The sequence below is a fragment of the Cicer arietinum genome, chromosome 7 (genome assembly GCF_000331145.2).
Source record: "Cicer arietinum cultivar CDC Frontier isolate Library 1 chromosome 7, Cicar.CDCFrontier_v2.0, whole genome shotgun sequence".
NCBI classification, from domain to species: domain Eukaryota; kingdom Viridiplantae; phylum Streptophyta; class Magnoliopsida; order Fabales; family Fabaceae; genus Cicer; species Cicer arietinum.
The window spans coordinates 7,992,203-8,011,034 of record NC_021166.2 but is presented as its reverse complement, the minus strand read 5'-3'; the positions used below and the strand labels follow the sequence as shown (position 1 = coordinate 8,011,034).

At 34.1% G+C, this 18,832-nt stretch overlaps 1 protein-coding gene across 5 annotated transcripts; it reads right to left on the bottom strand.

Moving 5' to 3' along the window:
• Positions 1–919: 919 nt before the first annotated feature.
• On the bottom strand, positions 920–11,734 carry LOC101489994 (uncharacterized). 5 transcript variants are annotated; one of them, XM_004508628.4, is made up of 9 exons: positions 11,576–11,734; positions 9,177–9,500; positions 6,397–9,005; positions 6,147–6,292; positions 4,137–5,879; positions 3,740–3,788; positions 3,410–3,654; positions 2,954–3,055; positions 920–1,551 (listed from the first exon to the last, which is right to left on the bottom strand). In XM_004508628.4, the coding sequence occupies exons 2-9, from the start codon at positions 9,367–9,369 to the stop codon at positions 1,317–1,319; spliced, it is 5,322 nt and encodes a 1,773-aa protein (XP_004508685.1). In that variant the 5' UTR covers positions 9,370–9,500; positions 11,576–11,734; the 3' UTR covers positions 920–1,316. The 5 variants fall into 5 exon arrangements, with proteins under 5 accessions (XP_004508685.1, XP_004508687.1, XP_004508686.1 ...); XM_004508630.4 differs by having other exon boundaries at positions 4,137–5,783; XM_004508629.4 differs by having other exon boundaries at positions 6,147–6,271.
• Positions 11,735–18,832: the final 7,098 nt, after the last annotated feature.

Sequence of the window (18,832 nt, the reverse complement as noted above, 5' to 3'; positions counted from 1 at the left end):
TTAAGTCATTGATTTAAAGAAAATATGGAGTAAAGCACAAGCTAAAATGGTAGCCGATGCCCAATATTGGAAATGAGGCAATTGTCCATCTGCACCACCAGCTTGTATTTAAATTTCACGACTTCACAATTCTTAAAGCCACAATTGCATATATAAGTGTGAACAACCACCAACCCCCTCTAAACATGAGGCTACTCATGAATGGCCAAAAATGTAGTACAGAAGAATATTCCCTAGTCACAAGCATATCTCCCTCCAAAGTATCCATATAGCTGCCTCTTATGACTTAAGTTTTACTTTGATATTTCGTGAATAGATTACATCCATCAGACAGTTTCTGTCACTGAAAACATCTCATGGACTACATGCTTTAACCAAATCAATTCATTCTAGCAACTGAAAGCACCAAGAATGATATCGAATGGCAATTTTAAAATAATTGTAGTAACTACAGCTTGATGCAGATGTCAGGCATTGTTAGAATGAGAAAAGTAAACCAAGAATGTTCCCTAGAGACTGTACACTTACTGATGATTGTTTATACAAATACAGTCTCAATAAATAGCGGCCTAGGGCTTAGGAAAGACCAGGAGCAGAAAAAACTACACATAGAAAATGGTTTGAAATTGTAATAATTAAATGATCAAGTGAAGCGGATCTTATGCTAACTAATAAGGCAAACTGAGCCAGATAATATAGTTCAAACTAAGTACACTGCACATATTACCTTACTACATACAAATACAGGAACACGCTATAAAATTGAGGAAATAGAAAAAAGATGAAGTAACACTGAGCAGTTTATGCAAATTAACCAGACAACCTAGCCAAATGATATGGTTGAAACTAAGTAGACTACATATATCATCTTATAGATACAAGAAAATGATTGGGAATTGAGAAAATAGAAATGCTTGAGTAAACACTAAACATATGTTTTATCCAAAGGAAAAAGAAAAACACCAACCAGCTTATGGTAATTAATCAGACAATCGAGCAAAATGGTATGGTTAAACTACGTAGACTGCATATATTATCTTACTATATACAAAAGGCTTGAAATCTGAAACCAAAAGTAAAAGATAACTAGATTGCAAAGATCTAAACATACATACATAGGTACAAATATAGATTGGAAAGATCTAACAGCCTCCATTGGTTGAGGAGGCAATCTAGTACCATTCTTCTCCTACATTGCCAGTTGTATGGTTCTATGGCGATGAAGTCCAATATTATAAGTTGAAAGAAAAGGGCCAAAAACAGGAGATTGTAGAGACAACTGACCAAGAAAGATGGAAAAATGAATTAATTAATCATCAAAGTGAAAGACATTGTACCCTGTCTGGGAGATTTCTAGGCATTGGAACTGCAGTAACATATTTCTGGAGATATGATTTTTGAGTATGTGCAGTTGCTTCAGAGGACGACGAAGTCTCTGCTCCGTCATTTTGCCCCCGTCCATGGAACTTGGCAAATCGATTGATGACAGAAAATCTCTCTAAATCTTGACACTCAACTCTTAGGTCCAAAATTGAGGCTCTGTTTTCCAATCTGCATCATCAAGATGAAACATGGTAAAATGTGAGAGGTAACAAAATCAATAGCTAGCATATAACGATAAACAAGAGTGACAGGGTGAAATAGTAACCTACAAAATGGTAGTAGCAGCGCGCAACCAAAATAGAGATGAAAACATAAAGAAGGGCCAATGTTCCCACTCCTATATGCAGTATATATATATGCTACTGAATATTGCAAATAACATCATTACCATCTAAAATCCAATTTTAAAGGCAAAACAAAAAATAACACGGGCATTCATCTATGTTGAATTTAAGTAAATTTGTTGTCCATCAGAATAAGTGTTAAGGAATCAGAGATTGGTAGCAAAGAAAAGGGCTTTATTGAATCTTAAAAACAACATGAGAATAGAAGGACCACTCCCTCTTCCAAAGGAAATGCTCCTCCGGAGATTCAAGCTCCCTTCCCTCAGCTAAGCTTTTGCGACTAGCCCTCTCTGGCTCTCTGCCATACAAAACTATCCCTCTCTGTGTGAAAAGCTGTCTGCGACCCTCTCTCAGAGAGACTGACCACATTAGGGATTGAAAGATCCCCAAGACTGAGTAGTTATCTAGAATTGCTAGAGTAGGCTTGACTACTATTCATGAACTTACAAATATGTGGCATAAACGCGTTAAGACTTATGCGCCTATGGTTTTAGTTTAATATTGTGATTTGGAGCTTATTTTCCTTGTCTGTTATTTTTTATGCATATATATAAATATAGTATGGCATTTTAGGCAGGACGTCACAATTCTCCGAATAATGTTCTTTCACCCCCTTCCGATTTTGACAACATTGGTTGCCATGCAAGGTCTCTGCTCAAGATTTTAAGCAATGTCAGTCTTAATACCACATGCAGATCACCCAGTACTAGGACATAAGCATCCAATATAACAGGCATGGTGATCGATCGGATCAACAAGTTGCTGCATACATTGGTTGTGACCCACTGGACAGAGCCTGGCTCATAAGATGTTTGGGCATTTTACCCAATCCACCATTATATCATGAGACATTCAGCCAATTTTCAGGGGAGGAAAGTCTGTATCCTTCTCTTGAGCAATTGAGCCTATTTTCAGAACAAAAGACAGTGAACCAAGCAAAAAAAACAGCTCCACATTTCAACCTCAGCTTGCTGAATCAATTCTTCTTCGAGATTTTATTACTCCAAAAACGGAACAGGAAAAGGAAACAAATATTGTAAAAGCTTTTATGTTCTATAAATTTTAGCCATAATATCAAAGCATCAGTATGTTTGCACTCTTATACACACAGATGAGCTTGCGTATGAAATTTGTTACTCATAGTGCAGGTGTAGTATTTGCTACTAGGGCCATTAGAAAAATTAATTAACAGATTGAAAGAATTCAACTGAACAATGCAACAGTACCTCAACATATCATTTTCCAGCTTCCTTGCCCTATCCGAAAAGTCTTCCACTTTCAAAATGTACTGGTCAATTTTGTCAGATGATTTAAGCTTATTGGGTGGGCTGCATTATACATCAATACAAAAACTTCAATTATCATATTAATTAAAAAATAATATATTATAAGTTAATGAATGAATATATCGATCCTATCAAATAAGAAAAGTGGTTTATTCTGAGTGAGATGAACAATGAACATGTATGTATATTAACATTATAAAATACAAGATCATGGAAATTTTAATGTAGCCATGTGACTTTTGAATAACTTGCTAGACGATCAATGTAAAATTTCATGATCAAGATAAGCTCTTCTCATATCCCACAGTCACAACAATATAAGGTTCATTTGATATGTCCCTATGATCCATTCAAAACCCTTACATGCTCACTTTGAAAGGGAAAAGCAAATCTTACAGGTTTTTGCTAGCCAGTGGCATTAGCGTGTCACTTTCACACAATGAGACGGAACTGCAAGCATCTCCTAACACTAATCTAGCAACAGAGTAAACCACACTTTCATGATGCAACTTGACATCTGCACAGAGAACTGATGTTGGCGGAGGGTTAAGTAGTTGCTGCATAAGCTGTGTTGTCAAGACAAGTCTTCTTTTTGACTTCATTGTTGGCACATCTTCGACTAGCACTGCTTCGTCCTCAACCTAAAATTATACATCGAGCAATGTGAATGCCTGTAACAAATGAATTTAGAACTTCATTTGCATGGGCTGATGATCATGAACAAACCTTCTCAATCAATCTATTTGCAGCTTGGGCCCAGTCTAATTCTGCCTCCCTGCCAAATAATAAGAAAGCTCAAACTTCTACGATGAAAAAAGACAACAAAGCAATGAAAATAAAACAAGAATACAATATTTTAAAATAGCAAAAACACTACGACGTGAAATACTTTCAAGGCAATTGAAAAGACATCATATCAACTGGTGAAAGAGATGGGATCTTTTTTCCACTTCAAGTGATCAACAATAGCAAGAGGAAAATGCAAATTCATTAAAGGTGTATAGAGTAGCCTCTTTTGTGTTAAGAGCCAATAATAATAATCCAAGATAACTACCGCTTGAAAATATGTTTTTATATAAAACTTAACAAATTATAGCCTAAATCACATTATTTTGTCAAGAACCTGATATCTTGAAGCCTTTCAGAACCCTGTTTCAATTCTTTATGCCACGCCATGAGCTCTGAAGTAGCACTTTTACGCTTCTTTGGTCTCATAACATGCAAATCAGGCTCAACAGTATGAGGAGACAATAGCTGAGAAGGTACATTCACAACTGAAGTAGGCATTGGACTTAGCCTGGCATGACCATGCTCACCAGCATCATTGAGACTATTGACTTGCTCCATTGAATTACTAAGATGCAAACTAGCAGATTGGTTCTTCACAATATAAGGCTGGTCCATAATTTTTGGAGTCATTGTGTGTCCATCATACATTGGCAACATCTTGCCATTTTTAAAAGTTCCATATTGCTCAAACCATGACGGAGCCATCTGAGGATTTATTAAAGAATGATCACTTCTAACAGAAGTTACTTTGTTACTATTAGCAACATTAAAAGCATTTTTCTGACCATATCCGACTACCTCCTCAGAAGATGCATTAGTTTCTCGTCCATCACCTGGCACTAAAGAATTACAACCCGAAACATCTTCGACCAGGTTATTGTATCCGTATGACCGTTGTTCATGCTTGGAATCAAACTGTTTATCCACAACATCATCTGAAACATTAAATTTCTTGATATCTTGATCAATAGGATTCACCTCCATATTACTCATGGACTGAACTTGATTTAGCATAGAGAAATTTTGATGCAAAAAAGTGTTTGGCCTTAAAGACCGACCAAAATCCTCAATATCTCTAGAAGTTGCAGCTGGGCTAGATTGAGATGCATCAGGTGTACTTTTCACAATATGTTCCTTCTCACATGAAGCACTTGCAATCTCCTCAGCTGCATCAACAACTTCGGGCAAAATCTGTTTCCCAGAGAAATCATAAGCATCATTCTCTGAATCTTCGATATGTGGCTTCTGTGGACCTGTTGCAGTTCCACAGTTAATAATTGGCTGGGGATGGGATGGAGCCTTCAAAGGATTAGGCTGTTGCATGCCAGAAACACTAGTCCATACATTGCGTAAAACTTTTGACGAGGTACCATGTAGAGATGCACTAAATGTTACAGAAGGATGAGGAGCTGTGCCAGCCTCCAATGCTGAAATTTGCATGGTGGGATCTCCAGGACGGGCTTGATTTATACCACTCAGCTTGGGAATGTCTTGAGCAGATGACACTGCCGATTGACTAGTTTGGGCTCTTTCACAATATTCATCTACTTGATTTGTGGAAGCCACTCGATCAATGAAACTTGCATTATCACATTGGGTATTTGCTACTAGTCCACCAAGATTAGCCATATTCTGATTTTGTGCATGGATCCTGGAGAAAGGAAAGCCAGATGTGAAACCCTGTTGAATATTTCCCAGTGCATTGTACTGCGAAGCTTTATCAATAATTTGCCCTGAGGAACTACCGATGCTATTTCTAATTTCATGAGATGACTCTCGAGAAGGAAATGTCTGAGTACCACCCAACCAAGTATGACCCTTATCTACCATCTCAGATGCAACGTGTGGTGTAGCATGAGAAGACGCCATTGAAAGCCTCTGTGTAGGAGGAGCCAATTGCAAACCAAACCCCTGAGACGAAGAACTTTGATTTCGTTGAGGATGTACAATAGACCCATCAGAAGATTCGTTATCCATCACCCTGGAAGATAAATGGCTGTTAGAAGTGCTCGTATTTGTTGCAATGCCATGCTCCCTTGACTGATCCACTTTATGAAGAAGCTCAAGAATATTTTGACTACAATAATTTTAACAAAGCAAACAGTTGAGCTAAAGTCACATTGCACATTATGAAGACAAAAGTAGTGGGAAAAGGAAAGGAAAAAGTAAACCGAGTAGCAGCACCATTTAGAACATAAGTTAGCAAATTAAAATGTAAAACAAGCACCAGTTACAGTTAATTTCTATTCGAAAGAATAATTGAAGAAACAAAATTTTAGAAGGGACTATCCCATGATGAAACAGTAGATTTAAAAGCTCAAAACAAAAATTTCAATTCAACTACCTGGGTGGAGCAGTCTGGTTTGAGGCATAATTACCAACATTTCTATCAAATGGCATCGATGCTTTTGGTACGTGACTGGACAGCTCACTTTTTGAAGCATTATCATCAAAGCTATTTTTGTCACCCTGAAAAGCAAGTTCCTGCCTCTGTCAAATATTAAGGAATTTATAAACTTCTGTTTCTCTGCAACTAGACAAGTTCAGAAAACTTTAAGCAATTACTAAGTGACACATGCATAATAAGGGTTTACCTTCTCTGTTTCAGGATAGTTCTCATCAAAATGACCGTATTTTGACTGCCCGGGGTAGCTCTGTTCCCGGCCTTTAAGTCCTCCAAAGGGTTGATGGGGCATAGGCTGTGAACTAACGATGTGTTTGTTTCCATAAGATTCTATCTCAACACCAACATCCCCCATTGGGTGATACTGAAATTTACGAGTTACAGGTCTTCGATTTCCCTGACCAGGTAACTTTGGGCTCTGCAAATCACTTCCCTCAAAACCGGGATTTTCTCTCACACCACTAGCTCTGTGAAAGGAAGAATTAGACTCAATTCCATCAGCTGATTTATCCTTTTTATTTGAGTTTTCCATATCACGTGCCTCTCCTTCTGACTTCTCGTCCTTTGATGACTCCAAAACAAAAGGATTCTTCTCCATATGATGCCTAAACTTCCCTGCACCTTCATTTCTTCCATAGTTCCCCGCAGAATCTGCATGCCTCCATGCGTCAACATTAGAATGTTGATGGTTGCCGGCCCGGCTGACCCATGTAGCACCAGAACTTGGTATGGCGACAATACCATTCATACCAGAATCTTCCCCGCATACCTGCATATTACCTGCAGACTTTACATGTTCCAACGCAGTAGATGAATTGTTATTAGAATCCGGGTCCCACGCAGTAGGAACTTGGCTCATATCACGATGGGGCAGAAACACACTTTCATTTTCACGAGTTTTAGGAGTAAGGCTGTTATCTGGTGGGGCTGATTTGATAGCATTCCATCCATTAGATCTATTGAATGGCTCACTGCTTCTATTAGGGGACGACAACATCTGTTGATGGTTCCAAGAACCTGAAATAACCTTTTCATTTATTTCTAAACCTGAGGAATTAGCAGCATTTCTATAAACATGACTTCCTTCTGCCACTGGCTTTTGCTGAGGGCTGCAATTTAACCATTTACCTCTTTCTAAAATTTGGGGATTTGATCTTTGAATAGAATCTGCATGTAATCTGTTGTGTTGTTCCTGTGCAGTATCAGCACTTGGCTGATGAAATCCAGGAAGACCAGAATAGTTTACAGTGGAATTGGGCCTGCTAAGATCCTCTGGTCGAATTAAAGGCCTTGAGTTTATATTGGGGGCTGACTGCAAGTTATTGTCAGCCCAAACTGATGGCTGTTTGCTGCTATCAATGGGTGAAGGTCGTTCATTTGGCAATGATCGTTCAGTATTCCGGGAACTTAGACCACTCCATTCTTCCTGTATACCCATTTCACTACTAGAAGTTTCAGCTACAGCAGACTGCATAAGTGCACTCCAACTCCCACTTTGAAGAGACGGAAGTCCACTAAAACCATCTGAACTATCCAGCATATTGAAAGCTGAATTCCTGCCAAATCCATCCCAAAGGTTGTCATCAGATCCAAACAAAATCTTTTCTTCTGTTGGATCTAGGGTAGCCACATTATGTGGAGGAACCTGCACTATCATCTTGTCCTGTGAAGTCTCAGAAGATCCAGCAAGTTCCTGCCTTGAGTGAAAATCTTCCATTGGTACATCTCTTTGCTCAGAATTCATTTGCTGCAAGTTCTCCATATTTAGTCCACTATTAATACCTTGAGCAATTGAACTGAACATGCTTTTTCCTTGAATATCTTGTCTCGAAACTGAATTTCCATCATTTGAGTTAGTTTGATCTGACATTGCAGCATATTGATGAGCTGGAAATGCATTAACACTGGTTGATATGGGTGGTAATGATTGTTTGTCCCCTTGAACGCGAGAATACTGGTTTTGGATAGAAACCTGAGGCATTGCTGATTTGTCTGCTTGAACATGAGAGTACAGGCCAGGTGCACCTCTTGAACCAGAAATTGGAAGCCCGTAGAGAGACTGATCTGCCTGATTAGGAAACAAACCCATCAGGCGCATTTGTTCAGGGGATAACACAAAACCATTAGGGGATCCTTGCATAACTGGAGATGCACCACGCTGGAGCCAATTTGCATTACTAGCCATAACTTCAGGCTGCCACATAAGGTTAGATGCCTCATTGATGGGAATGCCATTAATGAGAGATGCAGACTGGTTTGCAACAGTCTGTTTCGAAATGGAGGAAGCTGGAGCCATGGAACTCTGTTGCCTCGCTTCTAGTTGATGAAATTGTTGCTGCCTTTGAAGTTCTTGCATCTGGTTGAGCATTGCTTGTTGTTGTAAAAGCTGCATGTCATTCATCCCTGACTGCTGTCTAGGAAAAGACTGAAGCATGCCTGAATGTCGACTGCTTATTTGCTGTTGACCTCCAAAAAAATCATAATTGACAGGAGACTCTGAAGCATCAGTCCTAGTCAAGTTTTTCTTATAGTGGTCAAGAGCAGCCCCTTGTTGTGACTCTAGCACATTTATTCCTCTTGATAGACTTGATATGCCATGTAAATCAGCCCCTGTATCCACTCCCAAAATGTTCGCTTCATTTTGCCTAGACTGGAAAACCTGATGTCCCTGCATATAGCCATTAACAGCTGATTGTTGGTTTGGGGTTTGATTTCTGCCAATGTCAGGCCTCAGATTTGATTGCGCCAGGTTCAAACCATGCCGCAAATGTAGAGAACTTGCATGTCCCTGTTCAGAATCTTTAGACATGTAAAAGGAAGTATGATTAATAATGAAAATTGAACCATAAAAGAAAGTTAAGCTTCAAAATCACAGTTATTTATTGTAACTTATGTAAAACCAATAAATATATCAATCAAACATATAAATATAAATAATAAATAAATATGTACATAAATACAAACTTCTACCTGATTGTTGTACATTGAAATTCTTCAAATTGGAAATAAAAGGTCCACCAGTTGGTCTCTGGCTACCGGCCCACAAATTGTTGCTTAACCCTGGCCAGTTCCCGTCAACTGCCTGTGAGTGATACTGACCCTGGGACAAGTTTTCTTGACCAAAAAAATTATGGACCCTGTCTCCTACCTCGTTTCCAGGCATAGATGACCCAGCTCACAACTTTTCAGCTTATAACTATTTATAAGAAGCCGTAATGAATCAAAGAAGATCAGGAAAAAGATTCTCCAAATAGCATGTCCAAAAACACCCTTCTGAGCAACTATCATTTACTCCTGGAAATTGATTAAGAAAAAAATTAGCCTGCTAGTAAAAATCCAGTTGGTGTATGTTAACTCAATAGATGTCAAAAGATGGGATAAGATAACAATAATTAACATCTCATGCAGCGCAAGATACCATAGGCCACTGTTGATCAAATGCACCATGTATAATAAGTGCACAACAGTGAAATGCAAATAGTTCGTATACATAAAATATATTTTTCAGGATGAAAAAGGAATATTTTATTATAAGCACAAAGTTGCCTAATTAAAAGCAGCCCTAAAGCTTTTCTTATTGCAGGCCAAATTTGAAAATCTTTATATTGGGGTCAAAAGAAATTTTGGAGCATTACTGCTTCATTGACTAAAAAAACACATGTTAAATGCATCAAATGTCTTTGTTAAGTGTAATATGAAGCTAGATGTTCATCGGGTTATATATCCAACATTAAGGTTCAAGGCATTCCTTCTTAAATATTGAAAAAGATGGGAGAATAGTAAAGGAAAAAAAGGAAAGAAGTTCTCAGTTTTATAATCCGGAGTAACTCAAGTGTCACAAGGTTGAATCGCTGATAATGTTTCACACTCTACGCATAAGCTGTAAATTTTCCTGCACATTATTTATGCATTCACACATCCAGGATTTTCTTTCAGACCAAACTTGACTTTGTACTATTCTCCTACGCCTAACTCAGTACTGAAAAGCTACAGAAGGTTCAAATAGAAGTGGTTCTTCTCCTTATAAAAAGAATTATTACATCAAAAAGCAAGTTTCACCATCATTCACTTTACAAACAAATAAAAAAAAAAAATTATGTGTTGCCTCCCCTTTCAAAGTTTATAGGTAATCGAAGTACAGGCACACATAAGGTACCAAAATGTAGAATAAATAGAGGTTTCACTAACTATCAAATCAACCACATCAACGATCTTAAGAAGGAAGGGAAAAACAAACAAAACAGAAATAAAGAACCTCAACCATCATATTTTCTACAAATTTATGTGTTGGCAAAACCAGAGTCATGCAGAAATGGCAAGAAGAACCCCACTGCAAAGCTTTTATTTCACATTCCCTATATGCAGCTTCCTATTTTCTATTTACAAATGTGTGTTTTTCTAGTCATGGCATTCAACATGTTTGTATTATGCAGTCATTACATCCTATTGTTTTAACTAACTGTAGACATTTCAAAAATGCATCACATTTATTGCAACCGGCAGTAATTCCTCAAAATTGAAAGCAAACTCAAATTTATTGCAAAACCATAACCAATAAGCATCCCAAAGAGCAAACTTATCCAAAAACTTAAAAGCACCCTCACTTCATATACAACTGTAAAAACTAAAAAGAGATTCACCACAAGAATCCATCATCTTTGTTCATACCTTCAGCTCCAGACACATATTACATCCAACAGGGACAGAATTTGAACTAACTCGTCTCCATTATCTAACCTAATATTATTAACAGAGAAATCTACTTGCATAAATCATTCACATGACTCAAATTGTCATTAGAGCAAACCCTTCTCTTTCATTTTTCATAGACTACGAGGTAGACCTACTTAAAACTAAGATCATATTGTCATGCAAAGAATTCACATTCTCCTCCCCAATGCAGGAGAAACCCAAAACAAAGAAGAAACGCACTGAATCGAAAACTATGAGCTAGGGAAGAGTAAAACACGACCAAAAATGAAAATCTGACATGAAATGCGCACAATTTACCTAAGCTGAAAAAAAAATCAGCTCTCAAAGAAATGAGAGGAGGCAAGAAACAGAAAACTCAATTACTATTCCTTTATAACCCTACTTTCTCAGAAGCTAAACTCATCTCATAGCCGAAAATCACTCAAAACCTCAAAATCATCACCAAAACGGAAAAGATCGGAAATAAGGAACAATTGGAGCTCACAATCAGCATTCAAATTGACTAAGGAACATAAAACGACAACACGAGTTCCAGAAATCGTGCCCAACATGGAAAACCATAGACGCAGGCAGATTTGTTTTTTTTTCATTTCATTTCGTTCCTAGAGAGAGAAGACTAGGGTTTTTAGAGATAGAAATGGAGTTGGTTAACTCACAGTGACATTGAGAAGGTAACATTGAAGCTCAAAATTGATCCGGCGAGAGTGTTGAAGATCAAACGCGTTAGGGTTCGAAGCGGTGTAAGAGGAAAATGCGAGTTTCTTAGCTCACACAGATAAAGTGATCGAAATAGTGCAAAATTTTCAACGAACAGAGGAACAACAACGAGGTTCGGCCCCAAGGTAAGGTTCGGAGGGGCCGAAGCTAATTGCTTCGGATACGAGGCTGGGCCGTTCCCTCGCGAAATGCGAAGCCTTTTTTGGGCTGAGGAGGTGTTGGGTATAGAAAGCCCAAGAGTTGTTGAAGCTAAATGGGTTGGAAAATTTTACCCCATAGCCCCTCTAATCAGGGATGAAATTACGTTTTTACTCTCGTTTAAATAATAAAACCTTCAAAATTTTATCATTTCTCATTTCAAAACTTTCGGAGAACTTGAATACAAGTTTTCCGGTACACAAGATACACTCCGAAAAACTTGTTTGAAGTTCTCTGGTACAAAAGCCACTACCGGAAAACAATTTTTGAAGTTCTCCGGTACAAAGGACTCTTTCAGAAAACTTTTTTGAACTTCTCCGATACAAATGCTTGTTCCGAGAAAATTGAGGTTTAACATTTCCGGTAGGTAATGGAGAACTTGAACCTCAATTTCTCTGGAAGTAATATATATATATATATATATATATATATATATATATATATATATATTTTTTTTTTTTTTTTAATATATATATTTTTATATAGAATAAGACTCTTCCAAAAAACTTTTTTCAACTTATCTGGTACAAAGGCTTGTTCCGGTAAACTTGAGACTTAACATTTCGGGTAGTTACCGGAGAACTTGAACTTCAAGTTCCCCGAAAGTTATATATATATATATATATTATTTTTTTATTTTAATTAATTATAATTTTATAATTAATAGTGATTTATTTCTTTTAATTTTTTAATTTTTCAGTGGACGCACGAGGAAGAGACAGCAAAATCATACGAATTACACATGACACGGATACTTCTACATCATTCGCGATGAATCCCCTAGAGAGGATTCGACCGACAGCTTCAAGGAGAAATTAAAGACGATGATGAGGGACATCATGATGATGGATTTATCCCATATGTGACTATGTATCAGCAGGAGGAGCCTTCTATAATGCATGAGGATGAGGAGGTACATTAGCAGGTGGATGTACATGAGTAAGAGGAGGTTGCACCTGCTTATGAGGGAGAGCATATGGAAGAGGGACATGATGGAATTGAGAGATCTAGTGAAGTCACACGATATCTTGGAGGACCTTATGATTTGTCTGTCCTTATACGATATTGTCATCATGTTTCAGCTAAACTATTATTTGGTGAGGTATATTAAATTAATTATTATTTAAAGTGCATTAAAAAATTTAAATTAATTATTATTTTTGGTTTATATTTAATTTTAGCGTTATATATTTTCTTTGTATAGAGGATCGACCATTGCTGAAAATTGTTGCGCATGGAAAGAAAATGCAACAATTTACACCGCCAGTACTCCCGCGATCCATAGAGAACTGTGGTGAATTTGTCAGGTTTGAACCCATTACAACGAGGTAGTTTGAAGATGATCGACAACAACCTGACTTATGTGTTTGTGGAAAGATGGCATTCCGAGACATCGTCGTTTCACATGTCATTTGGTGAAATGACGATTACTTTGGATGATGTTGCCAATCTTCTGGGATTGTCTATCAAGGGGGAGTTATACAATCCCCCCGATGTAGATAGAGTAATGACATGTAATTTTGCCATGACTCTATTAGGAGTGATTGCGGAATAGATTTGGAAGAAGACCAAAAAGACTAGAGGCGCGCACTATAGACTGGATTGGTTGAAAGAGGTCTTCATAAGACAGTGTGCAGCAACGAGATTTGACTGTGTTGTTATGGCATATCTGTTGAATTTAGTATGGAGTATTATTTTCGTTGATAAGAGTCATACTCTAGTTGATGCGAAGTACATTCCATTATTCAGATATTTAGACGGTACATATAAATATGCATGGGGTGTTGCTGCACTCGTAATGCTTTATAACTATATCTCAGATGTCTGCTGTTATGACACCAAACAACTAGGTGGATATATGACGCTGCTTCAGGTATCAATTATTCATTTAATTTTAATTATTAAATATTATGTTAATTATTGTTATTTATTTATCAGTATGTTTAATTATTTATTGTTAACTATTAATTTTTTTATTTATCATTAATATGTTAATTATAATACCAACTGCATTCATTAACGCAAGATATCTGTTTGTCACAATTATTTAAGGAAATTTATTTTGTATAACAAACAAATCTCTTAGTCTATCTAATGCCTAACAAAAGTTTTCTTTCCGCTCACATTCCAAATAACACAAATTTAACTACAAATGTCTTCTATGTTAATGTTATACCAACAATTTTAAGTAATAACATTATGTATTTATTGGTTTTGTAGGTATTGTCCATAATCAACACAATCGAAAACAAATTCAAAAACTTCACTGAATCTGGATGCGCCCAAAAAATATCTCTCATAACATCGGAGTCTTCACGCTTTTTATTTCAACACACATATTTTGCATCTTCAATTAACTTGAATAAATGTTACATCTATGTTCTATTACCTCTCACGTGCAATCGAATCATACTCATCTATTTATATATTTGTGAGATATTAGTAACATTACTCTTATCTTGGTCTTGCAATGAGAATAATATGTGTCTCGGAGCAATATTATATTTTGTTAAGTCATTAACATGTTTTTTTTCTTCTTCTTCATCTAAGCGTCCAACATATGCATGTCCCTCCAAAGTATCAGGTAATTCATGGTCGTGAATTCCACAAATTACTTTAACTATCCATCTTGAACCATTTTTTAATGGTTTTGATCTAAACTTGAAAGGACAATTACACTTTTTTGTTGAACTTCGAGTTGAACTAGCAATGCATTTGTATTTTCCTCCTCTGTCACAACCTAATATTAATTTATTTCTCCTTCCTCTCTCTCTCGTCTCTATATATGATCTTCTGATAATAACAGTAACTTTATTTTTTATACCGATTTATTTTGCCCAATTCACAATAGTGTCTCTTGTATCAAATATCTGAAATAAAATAAAATTATAGTTAATCATAATAATATATTTTTACAATATTAATATTAATTATATTTATTCATACCTGATATGTGTCAAAAATATTTGTAGTATCGACGCATGTTTTATCGATTAATAGTAGCGGTTTATCCATATCTGTTAATATTTAAAAAAATTCAAAAAACTTAAAAAATAAATTTTAAAAAAATAGTTATGTACCGGAAAACTTCGTATAAAGTTTTTCCGGAAGCAATTTTTCTCTTATGTACCATAAAACTGTGTTTTAAGTTTTCCGGTATTAGCCTTATGTACCAGAAAACCTGAAAAAAGTTTTCCGAAAACACATTGTGTACCGGAAATCTTCTTAAATTTTTTTCGAAAGTTACCGAAAAACTTGGATCTACCGGTAATCGTTTTTAGTGCTCCATAAATGATTGAATGATACAAAAAAAATAACTTTAAATTGTGTGAAATAGTAAAAAAAAAAAAATTGAGAGTATTTTCAGCTTTGAATTTTTTTGAGGTACAAGGCAAATTTTGAGGGTACAGGATAAATTTTTCAATGAGTTGCTCAGTTGAAGAAAATTTTATCTCGTAGCCACTAACTTATATATCTGTCCACCTCGCATTTAACTTAAATTTATTTTTTTTTTATTAAATAAACTATTTATTTTACCCTTTACTTTTCTTAAGAAACAAAATAACAAATCTTCCTACATCACCAAATTTAATTTTGATTTTGAAAAACTCAAACCAATTTTAAAATTAAAATTTATTCACATTCATTGGGTTTGAATTGTTCTTTTTATTTAATTTTAGAATAATTTTTTCTATAAATTAAAAAATAAATTTATAATTATTGTTTTTGTTTTTGAATTAGCATGTCAGCATCATTAAACATAAACACCACTTCAATCATCACCGATTTTCATCTTTAATCACCGTCTTCCTTCATCAACCACCACCATCATTGCTACCACCAACCTCTAACCATCGTTACCGCCATATTTGATCACATCCATCATCACCATTGATCCACTTCCATCTACTGCTAGTACCACCAATCATAAATAACCGTCGCCACCACCATCAATCACTAACCACTCACATTCGTCCACAACCACCACCACCGACTATCGTATATGACACCCGCCACTACCACCATTCACTCACTTCCAACCACCATCGTACTACTACACTCATCTAGATCAAGCTCAGATCACTACCTTCAATTATCAATTGTTTCTTTTTATCGCTACATCCACCTTCGAAAAATAATCACTATTACAATACTCATTTTTCACAACTACTATTTTCAACCACTTCACTAAAACTACTGCTATTAAATAATGAAATTCTAAAAAATTTGAATTATTATAAAATTTATTATTTTTATGTGACAATATATTTTTATTTTGTTAATTTATAATGAGATATGACAAAGAAAGTGATTCAATTAAAATAAAATAAAATAAAAACTAAAACTCAACTTAAAATTAAAATTCAAAAATAAAATTGAAATTTAAAACTAAAAAAATTAAAATTGAAAGCTGAAATTGATTTAGTATTTAAAAGTTTTATAATAGAAAATAAAAATTATTATAAAAAAAGCCTTTCATTTTGAGTTTTATGAAACACATTCGTATTTGAAAAAATTTAATTTAAATTTATCCAAACATAAAAGTATCTTAAAAACTATAAAAATATTTTAAAAAATTCAAACTTTTCATTTCAGATTATATTTTAGATTTTTCGAAAAAAAGTGTTTATAAAGTTTTTCTGGTTTTTGTTTTTTTGAACGGTATTTCACTAATTCAAATTTTGTATTTTTTAAAAAGTCTTTACGATGTGACAAGGCATGAAGACTTTTTGAGAGGTGATATGAGAAATTGTCTTGCTCGTGCGAAAACCTATTTACTTTAGAAAAAAAATATGTATGCATATTTGATCAACAAGATTTTAGTCTCTTATTTTAAATTCGTGATTTTGAATTTTTTCAGTTTCAAGAAGTTAAGATTTTCCTCTGCAATTCAATTTAGAGTTTATTTTATACAATGTGTCAATAATAATGTTAAATTACATTTGATAATAAGACACAGTTAATATGCATAATAAATCTCCTTGGCATATTTTATTTTTTCAGTTTATTAATCAAATATAAACATATTCTTATACAATCTATTGTTGTTAAATAAAGTCACCAATTTAACCTCGTCAAATGTAACTATTACATATCATTAATAAATATATCGTACTATAAAAAATAAACCTTAAATTATGTTGCAATAAAAATCCTTAAACTTATGAACACAAAAGGGCTAAAATCTCGTATTTAATAATAAAAGACTAAAATTTTATTTCGCTTAATTTATCGTGATTTAATTATTTGAAAAAACTAATAAAATATAATGATATTTGATTATGACTCAGAAAATTTTATTTTGCTAGATGATTATTTATTAATTAATTAGTTAAATTAGCTTAGAAGAAGAAAAACTAATGGAAAGGACCAATCACACAAATATTATTTTTTCTCCCTTCATTTTATCAATTCGTGTGGCTTATAAGCTTTTGGTAGTATGAAGAATAGCGGCGGTTTTTCTCCTACAATTAAGCGGGTTGGGTTATTGTTTTATATATGATTTAAAAGTTATGTGATGTCATGTTTTAATTGAAAAGCGATTTCACTACAAAATATAATTAAGCGATTTCACGATTAATATTTATTATTTGTTTTTATGAGTATTGATATAAAAAAAATTATGTGGATCAATATATAATGATCCTCTCAAAAATAAAATCGTGGATATGAATATAGTTAAATTTATGAAAATAATTGATTTTTATGATTTTATTAAATATATAAATAGTTTGATAATATTGTAAACATTGTTATGTCATAAGATTATTATGTAACATTGTTGACTTTAGAATATCATAAATTGAGTTATATAGATTAATTTTAAGTGAAACTAATTATATTTAAAAGGCTAAATATAACACTATTTTTCTATAAGTTTATATTTTCCAATTATTCATCCTTACCATTTGGCATAAAAAAGAAGAAGAAAAAATAGCTATGAGATAAATGATATATGGTTTTGCTAAAAGGAATATTGAATCCTAAATAGTGTGCAGGAGAAAGGAAATAAACACCAATAATACAAATAATTTACTCCGACTTCGTTCAAATTTTAGTGTGTTATCTTTATATTTGAATTTGACTTATTAATATAATCAATTAACAGTCTTACTTTCTTTCTCTGATTTAATTTGATAAAATATTTGATTTTGAAACGATAAATTTTTATATAAAATTTATGTTTGTAAATCAAAATATTAATTTTTTACAGTAAATTTGTTACTAGTCAAAAATTAATTTTAGCAAATACTTTATGATGATGGATAATTTTGAAAATGATGTTTGATATTATTAATATTATTATTATTGTGTAAGAAATTATTTGTAGTTTTAAAAACAAAATTGTGATAGACAATTACTTTTCTTATAAGTGTTCCTTATTTTCTTATGATATTGATATATGAATCTATTTTGATTATAGAAAATGTTTCTCTATATCAAAAATTATTTTTCATGTGATATAAATTGTTATAAAAGTTATATCCTATTTTAATCAATAGAAACAATTATCAGCTACAATCTCAATTTTTATTTGATTAAAATTTTATTTTTGAGTGTTTAATAAATTTTTAAAAACCTTATTGATGTTAAAAATAATAATTTTTTTATAAATAATAAATATGTTAAAAATTGTTGTTATAGTTATTTCTTTTAGAAGTAATTTGATTGCTTTAAGAGAATTTGTCAAAATCTTAAAATAAACCTAAACTTTATTTGAGTAGGAGTTAGTAGTTAAAAGATAATTAAATATTAAATTAATTATTATTTATTTGAATGTGTGAATCGAGTTGAACAATAATGAGGGTTTTTTATTATAATATCCTTTTTTTTTTTTAATACCAATCTACCCCACTTTGAAATGAATATATCAATCTGCCCTACTTTTTTGCCCCAGAAGCAAGTCGCATCCTGGGGTTGCGACCTCTTGAAAGACAAAAATTTTAACTGCAACACATGGTCGCATCCTGGGGATGCGACCTCCCACTTGGGAATTT